Here is a 14,551-nt window from a genome sequence, read left to right as displayed (position 1 = left end):
AATACTTCAAGTAGCAAACACAGTACACCTATATAGAACCAGACTCAACACATGCACGTGGAAGATGAATGTGCTTCAGTTTAAGTCTCAGTTCATCTCCTCCTCCCTTGTTCCCAACACCCAGATCTGTAATTCAGTAGTTGTTTGAAGCTGGGTCAGACAATCTAGTGATTGACAATGTGAGCAAGGGCATGACATGATATAAACCATACACTCAGACATAGTATACTGACTCTGAGCGACCAGTGTTTGTTTTAACCCCTAAATGCCAGGCAAGGTAACAACAAGTACCATCATTTAACGTCTTTTGGATTGATGTGGCCGGGATTCGAACCCCCGACCTTCCGCTCTCAAGGACGCTCTACTACTAGACCATGGTGGCAGGTATTTCACCTAAAAAAGGTGTTCACTTGGTTCCCCCTCCACCATTTGTTTGGCCCCTCTCAAGAAAGGAATAGTAGGTCTCAAAGCTCTGACTGAATTATACTTTTTGTCTTCTCCAAAACATTATTCTAGGTTTGTCAGCACCATACCAGTCCTGGGTTTCATTAAAGTGGAAGACCTGCATCACTTGGGGCTTTCCTCCCACACCCAGCTGACCCATGGTGATGTACTAGTAACTAATATACTGTTCAAGCCTTGTTCAACTCACTCACTCACAGCCACCATAACAGCTGAGGTACTAAGTACCCAACACCATTATAACAAACAAAGACAAGTAACCGAGGTATCTATGGCAGTATTTTAATATGATCTATGTACATTTTTGACATGTTACTGTGGTATTGTGTGAAGTGCATACAGTGAAGCATGTGACTTGTGTTCTGAACAACATTGTAACACACTGGTGGCTTGTGTTCCCCGACACATTCTCCAACACAAGCAAATATGCAGGTGAATCTCACCTTAGGAAGGAAAGATGGCAGCTTTGACAAAGACACTTATTAATTTCACCCAGAAAGTCAGATAACCACTACTGACATATTTATATTCATCCTCCCAAAACAAGTCATCAGTAACAAATACAGGTGGGTTTCTATCCCACCTCACAACCCCTCACCATTTCCACACAGCTAAAGTTACATTTAAGACCTGTTTTTCAAACAATTGTTTTTGATCACAGTTTCAAACATTAGAGCTGCCTAATTTCCAATATCTGTGTCCTTTTAAGTACAAATATATTAAGGATCAGTGTGTTTAACTTTCCAGTTGGCATTGAGGACATACTCAAGATGGCTGATGTCACACATGAAGACCGTAATATATTTATGCTCACTGTCAAAGTCAAGAAGTAACAAAGCATTTTCCCGGGTCAGTGTCAAGGTCAAGAAGTAACACAAAACATTGTGCCGGAGTCAGTGTCACGGTCAAGAAGTAACACAAAACACTGTGCCAGGGTCAGTGTCAAGGTCAAGAAGAAACACAAAACACTGTGCCAGGGTCAGTGTCAAGGTCAGGAAGTAACACAAAACATTGTGCCGGGGTCAGTGTCAAGGTCAAGAAGTAACACAAAACACTGTGCCAGGGTCAGTGTCAAGGTCAGGAAGTAACACAAAACATTGTGCCAGGGTCAGTGTCAAGGTCAGGAAGTAACACAAAACATTGTGCCAGGGTCAGTGTCAAGGTCAGAAAGTAACACAGAACATTGTGCCAGGGTCACTGTCAAGGTCAAGAAGTAACACAAAACATTGTACCAGAGTCCAACAATATTGAAACATGTTGAACCAAGCCTGTTCTTCTCCCCATCAACCCTAAATATAGAGCATGACAGGTGTTGATACACTACATCAACATGACATTATATATTGATATCATACAATGATTTCGGGGCAATCATACTGTTTTGCAAAACGAAACAAAAACACACAGTGAAATATCTATTCCACATTACATAAACTAAACCTCTATTTCATAGGCAGTAACAATAGAATATATTGGGTTTACAACATGACAAGTAACTAGACTCTTGGAAGTAGCCCAAGAGTAGATACATAACAACTGGCTTTAAGAAGTTTTCCAAAATTATGCATACCTTAAGGACTACACAGAGACCAAATTTGATTCTATTTGCCTGAATTGACAATTCAAAGTTTTAATGTTGAATTCATTAATCATATTTCTTAATCAAGAAACTGCACAGTGAAAATGTTCTCTATCACAATGATACTTATCACATGTGTCATGGCAGTGGTATCATGTGACATTGCTATTTGCCATATATGGAATGCACATCAAGTACACACAATGCTAATACCCAGGATAAATAGTGTCATATCACCTGCAACTCATGGTACAGTCACTGGTCACATTCACTCCTATGTACAATATTTGATTCCATGTGGAAAATACACATGCATACACAAACCTGACAGGCTCTCACAAGAATACTTCTATGCACAACATGAAAATCAATCACAGAAACATTTGTGTTTTGCGTTATTAACGCAACATGAGATAACAATACATTCCCCATGAAACACATGGACGCAACATGTAGCACTTATTTTTACTTCACCTCTTCGCATCAGGGGACAAAGGGGAGACTGCTGCTTACATTTACACTGACTAACAGAATGTCTTGGCTACAGTTTGTTTGTTGTTTAATGCCACACTCAGCAATATTCCAGCTATATGACGGCGGTCTGTAAATAGTCGAATCTGGACCAGACAATCCAGTGATTAACAACATGAGCATCGATTCAATCCTATTACTATTGTTAACTGTCATGACAGATTAATTATGGTCATATGAAAGAATCAGGTGTTCTGTAGCTTTATTTCAGTTGGACATAAGTTTGACATTCAGAGATTCAAAAGCCATGTTAACATATTCTGGTTTTCATTCATTTGGATACAAAAAAAAGTTTTAAAATTTCTGAAAAGACAGAAAAGACCAAACTTAAAACAGCTCTAGCTTAAAGTTGTGGGCTTCTGTGTACCATCCTTCAATACCATAGGTAACAATCTCCCCCAATTCAGGCATTTTACAGATGATACTTGTTGTAATAGTAGGTCGTCTTAGAGAAATTGGCCTTCCAATCAACATGAAGGATACATGTGTTTTTGAGGCAAAACCATCTTGTGTGAATGACAATATATATGGGATATGGGACAATATAGCCATCATTATTCACCATTTGGAACTGCCTGTTAGGATCCAGAAGTTATATATGCTTCCTTCGATAGTACCAAGAATTTAGAAAATCCCAATGACCCCACATGACTCCTATGGTGGATTTTTCAAATGTTGACACAGAGGTATCAAATTGGACCACAATATCTGACTTTAATGAGATCGCTATAGCCTAATTTACAAGAATCTACATTAGTTGACAACAAATCTGCAAGAAGATAAGAAGTTAACTTCTCTTGATCTTTGCACATCTCTGCTACATAAATGCAAGACTTTGAAGCAGCCCCATAACAAGCGTACTTAGAACACTGACAAAGGGTCGAGATTATTGAAACAATATACGACTGTCCGGGATAGAGTGGTAGAAAACTAACTTCATTCAAACATCTATGAAACTAAAACAGCTCCAATAATTAGTTGATAGGCAAAGTGACTGACAATCTTAATAGTATTTCCTGTTATGGAGTGCATGTTTTAAACACTGTAATCAATAATGTTGTGTTTCGTAGTTTGATATCATGTAAATATCAATTACATCCACAAATGTTTCACCTTTCCTCCCTTGCACTACCAGGATTCTGAAAACAATGCCCAAATTTTATCTATCCTGATAACTCATGGATAGTTAGTGCCAAATTGGTGAATGTCAAGTCTAAACAGTGCCAAATTTTGGAGTCCCCTGTCAGCATTATGTTGTGCTCAAGAGTTTGCAAAAAAAACATGAAAGGTAAGTTCAAGAACAAATGAGCAGGTTTTTATAGATGTTTGGCAGCCATTTCTCTGGGCAAGAGGAACAAGAGTCATCCCTAGTTAGTTAATGACATTTCCCATACTGCAACAGATAATGTTCTCGACACATAGTGTACCGACATAGTTAGCAGGTAAACCTGAATCTCAATTTTTACATAAACATGTAGTCTGACATGGTAACATATCTACACCCTGACTGCATTCACGATTCATCTGCTTCCTATATGTTAGATCTAACTTAATAAGGAGGCAACCTCATCAGATATCTAGTCTGCCATAGCTTTAAGAACATCCATGAGAACTACAACAACTAGGTGATCAGCTGTGGCTCAACTCTCCTCCACATTTCAGCTGTTATCTCATCTCTTGCTGTTCTATGTGTTCTAGGAAGGTGTTGCAACTCTCCCACACTTGAACTAGCTGTCCCATATTTGCTGGCACTTAAAAACTATGAAGTTCATCTTGTCACAGGCCGAAGTGTAACACATCTACCATGTGACACATCTTCCATCACACATGTGGACATATAAAACAGTGTGTTGCGCACTTCATTCACTCAAGTTCCACACGAAGCCCCTGATAATGCTATATCATCTGATTTCCCATTGCCTCTCATAAATATATACATGGACCAAGCTTGTGCAGTTGAGAGGTGACTGAGCAGAGATTGTGAGAAATCAAATCAGATCTTTAGAATACCAAGCCAACAATCTTAACTACGAGGCTCCCCTACTTCCCCGAGTCTAGACCCCTCTGGGGAATCTGTGTTAGAATTGGTCACACACACAATACCAGGTTCCTTAATGGACCAGTTCGTCTGGTTCTTTGACTTAGTAGATTGTGAGTCATTGTACTCAAATCATGTAACACGTTGCTCAAAATATCAACCATTGTTTCTCATGTCCAGACTTGATAATCTTCAGGCTGCGGAGTATAGCTGGACTATTCCTGAGTGTGACGTCAAACAAACAAACAAACAAACAAACAAACAAACAAACAAATCCTAGTGTTGAGGTATAGAAGGGAGCATCTCCTCATTTGGTACTCTACACCTGATAATGAATGGCATGGCATTTCAATGACATTTTACAAATTCACATCAGAAAGAAATATCATTTTCTGTTGTTTTTTTCAGTCTTCAACCATGACTAAGGGTGGTGAGGTGGCCTAGTGGTAAAAGTGTTGGCTCATCTCACCCTATAAGATCTGTGTTTGATTCCTCACATGGGTAACACGAGAAGTGTCCCATGCAGTGATATTGCTGGAATTATGCTTTTTTCCCGTGACTTTAAAAACCAACCCTGATAGGTCAATCAAAAGTATCAAACCACAAACACGTGCCTCTGTAAAAATAAGCTGAATTGTACAAGTTTTGACAAACCAGTAAGGATTGATTCCTCATCAGTATCAAAAGAGGATCCGGAGAACTTTTCTTACAAAATATAATGAGATACAACCCCTTTCATACTGCAATGATTATGCGACTGGTTTTGACGGTCATACCCATAATACCAAACAACATCAACGACTGATATGTATATGACACCTTACCCATCCTCACACATACAGGCTATAATATGCTCATCAATAACCCTCATCTTTACACCCGTACTTAACACAGGCTTATGATCGCTGGAGAACTAAGATTGCTTTGAGGATGAGGGCCTAGGACCAAGTACAGTCAAGTCCAGCTGTTCCTGTGTGTTGAACGATTGAAATGCAGTGCACAGCCAGGTTATCTGAGGAGAGGTATGAGCTAGTCTAACTATTTCGATGCTTTTCGAAAACAACAGACACAGCTGTGACTAAATTGCATATCAACATACAAGAAGTGTACATGACCAGGTGTGATGGGACGTGGGTGCAGCCCTAGGTGTACACGAAGCAGGGTGAAGGGAAGAGAAAAGTGTAACCATGGTTACTGGGTGATTTATCAAAATAGTAGGAATGTTTTGGACAGCATTTGATCAATATGTACTGTCAGGAAGATGTACTGCCAGGGTGTACTATCTGGTTAGCTGTACTGCCAGGGTGTTCTATCAGGAAGATGTACTTCCAGGGTTGTCTATCAGGGTAGATGTACTTCCGGGGTAAATGTACTTCCAGGGTGTTCTATCAGGGTAGATGTACTTCCGGGGTAAATGTACTGCCAGGGTGTACTATCAGGGTAGATGAGGGTGTACTATCAGGGTAGATGTACTTCCAGGGTAGATGTACTGCCAGGGTGTACTATCAGGGTAGATGTACTTCCAGGGTAGATGTACTGCCAGGGTGTACTATCAGGGTAGATGTACTTCCAGGGTAGATGCACTGCCAGGGTGTACTATCAGAGTAGATGTACTTCCAGGGTAGCTTAACTGCCAGGGTGTACTGCCAGGGTAGATGTACTGCCAGGGTGTACTATCTGGTTAGCTGTACTGCCATGGTGTTCTATCAGGAAGATGTACTGCCAGGGTGTACTATCAGGGTAGATGTACTGCCAGGGTAGATGTACTGCCAGGGTGTACTATCAGAGTAGATGTACTTCCAGGGTAGCTTCACTGCCAGGGTGTACTATCAGGGTAGATGTACTGCCAGGGTAGATGTACTGCCAGGGTGTACTATCTGGTTAGCTGTACTGCCATGGTGTTCTATCAGGAAGATGTACTGCCAGGGTGTACTATCAGGGTAGATGTACTGCCAGGGTAGATGTACTGCCAGGGTGTACTATCAGAGTAGATGTACTTCCAGGGTAGCTTCACTGCCAGGGTGTACTATCAGGGTAGATGTACTGCCAGGGTAAATGTACTGCCAGGGTGTACTATCAGGGTAGATGTACTGCCAGGGTGTTCTATCAGGGTAGATATACTGCCAGGGTGTACTATCAGGGTAGATGTACTGCCAGGGTGTAGCCATGAATGTATTCTAGCTGCTCTTCTGTCAAGTCTACTGACCTGTATATATTCTGATTACTTAAGGTCATGTATTATTCAAAAATTACATTAGGGTAGCTTCATCTGTGATTATAAGCTTCTTGTATTATTTCAATGTAACATTTCTAAACACCTATACACCAACCATCCATACAAAGTCATGTAACAATCATTATCATTTTCAATTGTTTCAGTTCTACCTTTCCCTCTCTCCATGATGACATCACAATGCTACAATCATCGCAAGTCTTAACATCATCGTAAGTCCCAACAGTACTAACATCATCGTAAGTCCCAACAGTACTAACATCATTGTAAGTCTCTACAGTGTTACATTTATCGTAAGATCCTACAGTGCTATGATAATTGTGAGTCACGAACGTGCTATGATCATCGCAAGTCCCTAGAGTGCTACAATCATCACAAGTCCATACAGTGCTACAATCATCGCAAGTCCCTAGAGTGCTACAATCATCACAAGTCCATACAGTGCTACAATCATCGCAAGTCCCTAGAGTGCTACAATCATCACAAGTCCCTAGAGTGCTGCAATCATCGCAAGTCCCTAGAGTGCTACAATCATCGCAAGTCCATACAGTGCTACAGTCATCGCAAGTCCCTAGAGTGCTACAATCATCACAAGTCCCTCGAATGCTACAGTCATCGCAAGTCCCAACAGTGCTACGATTATCACAAGTCCATACAGTTGTTGGGTCCTTTGCTCCTATATTATCTGAATCTAGAGGCCCCAAAATGTTTAACCATTCACATTCGGGTCATGTTCCCTTGACTTTCACACATTTTCAAACACAATATAAAGATTCCCTACTGCATAAGGTATCTTGATGGGCGAAAAGAAGTTATAAACCATTTGGGGTGTTTGATCATATTTAATGAAAACTGTGGCTAATAGACTTTGTAGGTTAATTCCCTCATCCCTGAATATGTATTTCTTTACAAATGTGTTTTATAACCAAGACAGGACAGGCAGGGCTTTCATTGCTCTACACCATCCACACCATATAAACCATTCACAGAAGAACATTCATACAGGATACTTATAGCTGTCTTCATCCATTAGCCAATACCTGATAAGCCAATGATATATCATGGTATATAATAGTGGGTTTCCATTTCAGACTTTATATGCACATGTTTGGTCTTGGTTTTGAAGTCTGTCCAATGTAACTGGTGTAATGATATTTCATATGATGATATTTGCTTCATCCATGCGTCATTTCACAAATTTTCCTTCCAATTGTCAACTTGAAAAAATATCATACACCATCCGTATAAAAAGATCTTACTGCTGTTGTTGTTCACCGAATGTCACCCTAAGTTTCTTCAAAAACGCCCAGATCTTTTGGCTTGGTATGACAATCGAGACCTTGTGTGTCCAAATCGGTATCATTTCAGTTTTGTGTGTTTTCATAACCAACAATGGCTTCACGTCATCCAATCACAGACCAGAGGAAATTTAAACAACCAATAACCATCTCATATAACCAATCACATTCTGTGAAAAAAATCAACCAATCAGATCAGATTCCATATCAATTGATCCTCTGTTGAATCATCCAATCAAAATTCACATGTGAACAAATCATCCAATCACAGACCAACACAGTTTGCCAGCAATGATAAAACAGTCCACATTTGCATATCATCATCATCATCATCATCATCATCATCATCACAAGGCTGGTGGTCTACAGGACTGTAGTCTATATACAACTATTGCATATTCTAGTGGAAGTCTTCTATGTACACCTAGGTCCTAGCTGGGAGGAGGAATCAGAATATATCTGCACATGCTGTCCACTCCCTTCGCCAGTAGTCTCCCTTGAACATCCAGTCTTCCTTGCCTGTGGCTGGATTGGTTGTGTACTCAAACCATCTGGAGAAAAACAGCAGACATTTACTAATGGATATATAATATCATCTTCCCAAGGCAAGTGTGTCCTGTATCAAAGCCTAGTTTAAACCCCTGCCACATCAAGGCCACTTTTCTTGGCTCAACCCTGGCGCAACCTCGCGTTGATCACGAGTTGTGTCCCTTGTAATGGAAAGGTGATCTCCAATCAGATCTCTGTTCTTATCACATATAGCTTCACAAAAATGGCCATAGGCGACGACCTAGTCGAAAACAATTACGATTTCATCCAACACAAACACATACTAGGCAATCGTTGGGGGGTTTGAAAGATGAAAAAGATGTGTCAACAAAGACAGGCAGCGTTAAATCACTTTCATACGAAGGTTTACCAGTTGTGGATCTTGTGAAACGTTCTCTGATTGGACTATTGATATGTGTGATAGTCCAATCATATTTAGCACAGGAAAGTCGGCTTGATGTGGCAAGGGTGGAAACAAGATTTTGATGAAAAAGCTAGTGGACGCTCTTGCCTCGGGAAGATGGTACAATCTGCGGTCAACTGCTGACACCATGTCATCAGAAGTCTCAGGATCTGGGGATGTCAGATTTAATCAGTTCTCAGGAATAACCCAGATCTTTCCTGATTCCATGGAGGATTGTCAGCTTGAAGTCTTGTTCCGCAATAGTGAGTGAGTGAATATGGTTTTACGCCGCTTTTAGCAATATTCCAGCAATATCACGGCGTTGTTCCGGAATAATAATCTCAGTGCCATGACAATATAAAATAAAAGTACACAGTACAATTGTTTGGCTATGACAAATGTAAATATTACAGTTATTTTGCTACAACTATTTTCCATAATCAGAGTACATGTATTATGTTTGTTTTATACACTGATCCTGCATTACATTGCACACTGCTCACAGATGTCACGAGGGTCATGGAGGTCAAGTTTCGCAACAGAGTTACTGAAGACGCTGACAGATCGTTTCCAGATTCAGATTCATGACAGATTCATTTCCAGTTAGGACTTCGGGAGAAAGAGCAAAAGTGCAATATGTTATGCAGGATAAGTGAAAAATGTAAGGCACAGCCTGCATCATCATAAAGTTTGCTGGACGTTTCGTTTTTATTTCCATTTTTAAAAAAACAAAAAAATTCTTAATATTCCAAGACCAATACTGTAGTCCAGTATTTTACTCATCAAGGAATGCATTTATGTAGGGAGGGCCTTTCCCAGGTTGATTTACACAACTGCATATTTGGTTACATGCTAGTTTGAGCAACCAAAAATAACAAAAAAGACCGCCCGCCGCACTTTATTTTCAAAAACTATTGCCCAAGAACCAATATTTTTATTTTTTTAAGCCTAATGTGATACCATGTTATAACCACACACGACTTCAGTCACTCACAGTGGTGTCCATTCTTTCTTTGTTTTCTTCCTGTCCTTTCTGGCGGCTCTCTGCTTCTCCTCCAGGCGATTTTTCTCCAGAGCTGCTGCATCTGAAGGCAGGACAGAGCAATACAGTATGACCTTCCTGCGTACAGCAATATAATGGCTTCTCCTAACACAGTCTCACTGTCATCAGAACTTTCATTCCGATTCGATACTCTCTCATTAAAGATCTGACAAATCCTCAATAGATTACTTCAGGAGAACCCAGAGAGATCTTTGAAAATACAATCAAAATGAAGGAGGTTTTGAGGCTATCTGAGTTCAGCTTTCTAAAATGATTCAGTACACCTTCCCGAGGCAAGGGAGTTAACTGACTCTAAAAGTCCAGTTTCAACCCTTTCTTAACTAGGCTGGAATTTCTGGGCTGGATCGTTGCGCCACCACTGGCTATTACAAGTTATGTTCCTTTTATGTCCCTCCTATTGACCAATCAGATTCAACCTCTCATATCACTTGCATTTGCTTCAAACAAAACGATCGGCTCGATGATCAAGATATTTATTGTAATAAAACAAGTGTTACTGGGAGAAGTGCATCAAATCACGTGAGCACCTTGATTAAAAAGATGAAAAGATTTGGGAAATATCTGTTGATGCTGAGTTGGCGGTATATATATATATGCTTTGCAAATCCTACAATCGACCAATATCTGCATGGCAGTTTATGAACCGGTTGTTGATTTTGTTATGCGATTTTCACTGGAGCACGCATAGACTTGTTAGTCAAGCCAAAATGTAACTCCATAATTGCTGCCTTGTACGGTCAGGGTGGAAACTAGACTGTTACAGTCACTTATCTCCCTTGCCTTAGGGAGATGGAGTTTTACTCACTGTTTTACCATAAAGAACTTCAGCAACTCCTGCTTGCCGTAAAAGGCAACTATGCATTTCATAAGAGGCGACTAACAGGATTGGGTGGTCAGGCTCGCTGACTTGGTTGAAGCATGTCATTGATCCCAATTGCGTGGATCGATGCCCATGATATCAATCACTGAATTGTCTGGTCCAGACTCAATGATTTACAGACTGCCGTCATATAGCTGGAATATTGCTGAGTGCGGCGTAAAACAACAAACCAAACCCAACCACAAAGAAATGAACTATCTTGTGGTCCAAACAACATTTTCACTGTGGCCGAGTCTCACCAATATTGCCATCCTCCATCAGCTTCATGTCGGGCCTGAGTCGGGAGTCTGTGGGTGGGAGTTGGTCCTGCATCCCCTCCCGCAGCTCGTTCAGCCCCATGGAGAACGACGTGAAACAGAAATACTGCAAACACAACATACATAGTGTCAAGTCAGGGCATATGCTTTCTTTCACCAACTCATTACATTTGAATGCTGTCTGTTTAGTTGTCCACAGTTAGTGATAGATACCTGTACACTTAGTCACTTAGAGTGTTTACAGGATCGGTAATTAACAAAGTGAGTGTGTGAGCTGGGACGAATGCTGAAGTGATGTAGGTCTTTGACCATGTGCATGGTGCTGACAAACCAAGATACACATCAGGCTGTGATCAGAATCAGCTCCAGGCACACCTTTACCATAAGCATACTTGTGCATGTTTTCAATTCCTATCAGTGAGGTAACATTGAGTGAGTTGGGTTTCACGCCGCTTTTAACATTCTTCCAGTTATATCAAGGCGTGTCCGCTTAATGTGGGATGAAAGCCCAAAGTGATGCAGGTCTCGGACGATTACCACTTTCGGTGAAAACCATGAGCACAGGTATAGTGCTGACAAACCTAGAATTATCGGGGCAAACCGGGATTTGAACCCACAATCATAGGTTTCTGGCGTGCCAAAGAGATGCAAGTCTGCACAGGGAAATCGCGGCGCCTTAGACAACTGGGCCACCGTGACGTAACAGACACCCCCAAATGTTAATGTTCAAATGGTGCACATTTGTTTAGGTCCTGTTGTAGTCATGTTTTATTATTGCCTGTTCTGACTCCTCATGCTAACCTTATGAGAATCCTCTGGCCTGGGATTGGCTCTCCACAAGGTCAGCTGACCAGGCAGACCCAGATCGTATGGCTGGAAGTTTTTGCTGGGAATGTCGTCTGCTACATCATCACCTGCACCCTTCGATGACGATGCACCATTTGCCTGAATAGACAGATTAAGCATCTAGAATAGTGCAAGCAAGATTGATTGTGCTCATATTAATCTTCCTTTTCTCCTGATCTATCTGAACTGCGATGAATGGAAGAACAGTGGAAACAGATTGACAAAGTTATCTCCCTTGGAAGTCAACACAGGCAGGAATTAAGCATCTTATGTTTGACACGTCTGGAAAGTTTTTATAATAAAACCTTATCCCAAAACAGAATCAATACTGATTGATGGTAAAAAGAAAATGAATAGTTAATTCTCTTTCTTCTAATAGTGCTGCTTTGAATGACTGTTCCACACACACTAAACTTTAATTTGTATTGTGATAATATTCTACTCAAAAGAAGTTATTAAAGAACACCCATTTTTTCATATTACCATAGTTAATCTGTCATGCCATGACCAAACTTTAATTCAATTATGCACTGGAGGCCTACATGCTTTCCACAGGAGCATCGTAGCACGGGAAGCAAAGTGTACATGCATATTCATATGGTATTAATGGTCTCTCATAAATGTGATGATCTACTACCAGGGATGCATGACCATTCAGTCAATAGGTATCTACTGGGTTACGATGCATGGATTCCATAAAACTTGTGCCACTGCCTTTGTGAGACCCAGGTGTGTTTCAAACTAATTTATTAGATCCTTCTTACTTTATTTCAGTGTCAGAATATTCCTGCAATTATACTTTTCAAATGTGCACAGTCCAGTGTTATAACATTATAAAATCGACTGAGTTATGGACTTATTTCTTTCTACCTGATGTCATCATGCAGCATTTGTAGAAAATAACTGTAATAAGGCAGGATATTTCATTATAGGGTTTAAGAAGTTTGATAGTGATACTTTGTCCTGTAGGTTAAAAAAACAAAATAAAAAGCACTGTACAGGATTTATTTTAATCAACTCAAAGACCGGATTGGTAGGTCATAAAAAATGACAATCTTTGCCTGTCTTGTGACCTCACAAATAGTATAAATCTAAAGTCTGACTTGTAATGATAATTTATCATTAGTCAGATCAAAATCCCTTGGATTACTCTTATTGTCCATGTGATCTGTACCGTTGATGGTATAAAAAAAGGCCTAAACTTCCAAATGCAGGGCCATTTGAGTGATTGAGTACGGTTTTACGCCACTTTTAGCAATATTCCAGCAATATCACGGCTGGGGACACCAGAAATGGGCATCACACATTGTACCCATGTCGAGAATCGAGCCCGGGTCTTCGGCGTGACGAGCGAATGCTTTAACCACTAGGCTACCTGACCGCCCCACAAGGCCTATTGAGACCAATGTGAACTTTGCGATGGAACTCACCTTTGGATATGCATTATGGCTGGGAGATGAGTTGGAGGATGTGTTTTTGATGAAGGACTCGTAGGTGTCTGCCTCACAGGAGTACATCCCTAGCACCCAGTTCCCGTACATCGCTTTACATTTCCGCTTACTGAAACAGTCAGGTGACAACAGGTCTGTGTAATATTCAAGTATTCTTACACTTACAATAACATATTCAACTGACACTCGTTCAGACATCCTCATGGGGATTCCGGGTTGGCAACCTTTGCTTGTCATAGGACAGGACTTAATGGATTGTGTGGTCAAGTTCAGTGAGTTGGTCGACTGCATGTCATCATATCCACCCTGACAGCATGGGACATTGCTTATACAGTCAGCACTGCAGGAATTAGTCTCCAAAGTTCACTGGCCAGGAGGGCTTGTTAACAGAAAATACAATGAAAACAAAATGAAAACAGACTTTGACATTATATGACGCCTTAACTGACTTATTATTTTGTAGAAATAAATATGTACTGACTAGAGTTTTCAACGAGGACCGGCTTTACAGAAATGTTACTAGCCCATTTAAAAGTCACTGGCATTTGGTTAGTGAGCAGACAGCTATTTCGAACACTGCCAGTCAGAGACATGCCTAGGTACAGGCCCGTTATTCAACAGTGGGTTAATCTGCTCACCTGGAGTCATATATAAAACCTTCTACTTTATGGAGATCTTTTCCGAACCAGCCTCCCTGTTTGAAGTTGAGGACAGCCTTGTGTTTCGTGGAGTGGTTCGTAACTTCCATTGTCCCATACTGGAAACAGAGACAGAGTAAGATGAGGACAGTGTACACCTACTTCCTCCCTGGAACCTCCTACCACAGTATTTCCAGTACTGGAGTCTGTTCTACAAAGCAATCGTATCGCTAAGGTGATCATAACTTCCATACATTAGCATAGACTCCTGACTGTCGTTGTGCTACGATTGCTTTGTGGGATGGGGCCCACAACTCTAGCAT

The 14,551-nt window shown here is 40.7% G+C and overlaps 1 protein-coding gene across 1 annotated transcript in view; it reads right to left on the bottom strand.

Annotated features, from left to right (window-relative positions):
* Positions 1-728: 728 nt before the first annotated feature.
* Positions 729-14,551, bottom strand: part of LOC124149646 (oxysterol-binding protein-related protein 1-like) — a 116,166-nt gene continuing 102,343 nt past the window's right edge. The window contains exons 22-27 of the mRNA XM_046521377.2: positions 14,229-14,347; positions 13,570-13,699; positions 12,095-12,238; positions 11,276-11,399; positions 10,088-10,178; positions 729-8,692 (exon numbers count right to left, since the gene is read on the bottom strand). Of these exons, the coding sequence (XP_046377333.2) occupies positions 8,590-8,692; positions 10,088-10,178; positions 11,276-11,399; positions 12,095-12,238; positions 13,570-13,699; positions 14,229-14,347 (711 nt within the window). The 3' untranslated portion in view covers positions 729-8,589. The remainder of the gene's footprint in view (positions 8,693-10,087; positions 10,179-11,275; positions 11,400-12,094; positions 12,239-13,569; positions 13,700-14,228; positions 14,348-14,551) is intronic.

This window comes from Haliotis rufescens, unplaced genomic scaffold, assembly GCF_023055435.1.
Source record: "Haliotis rufescens isolate VD_foot unplaced genomic scaffold, xgHalRufe1.0.p SCAF_1, whole genome shotgun sequence".
Lineage (NCBI taxonomy): Eukaryota > Metazoa > Mollusca > Gastropoda > Lepetellida > Haliotidae > Haliotis > Haliotis rufescens.
The sequence above is the reverse complement of the archived record's forward strand: the minus strand, read 5'-3'. Positions and strand labels throughout refer to the sequence as shown.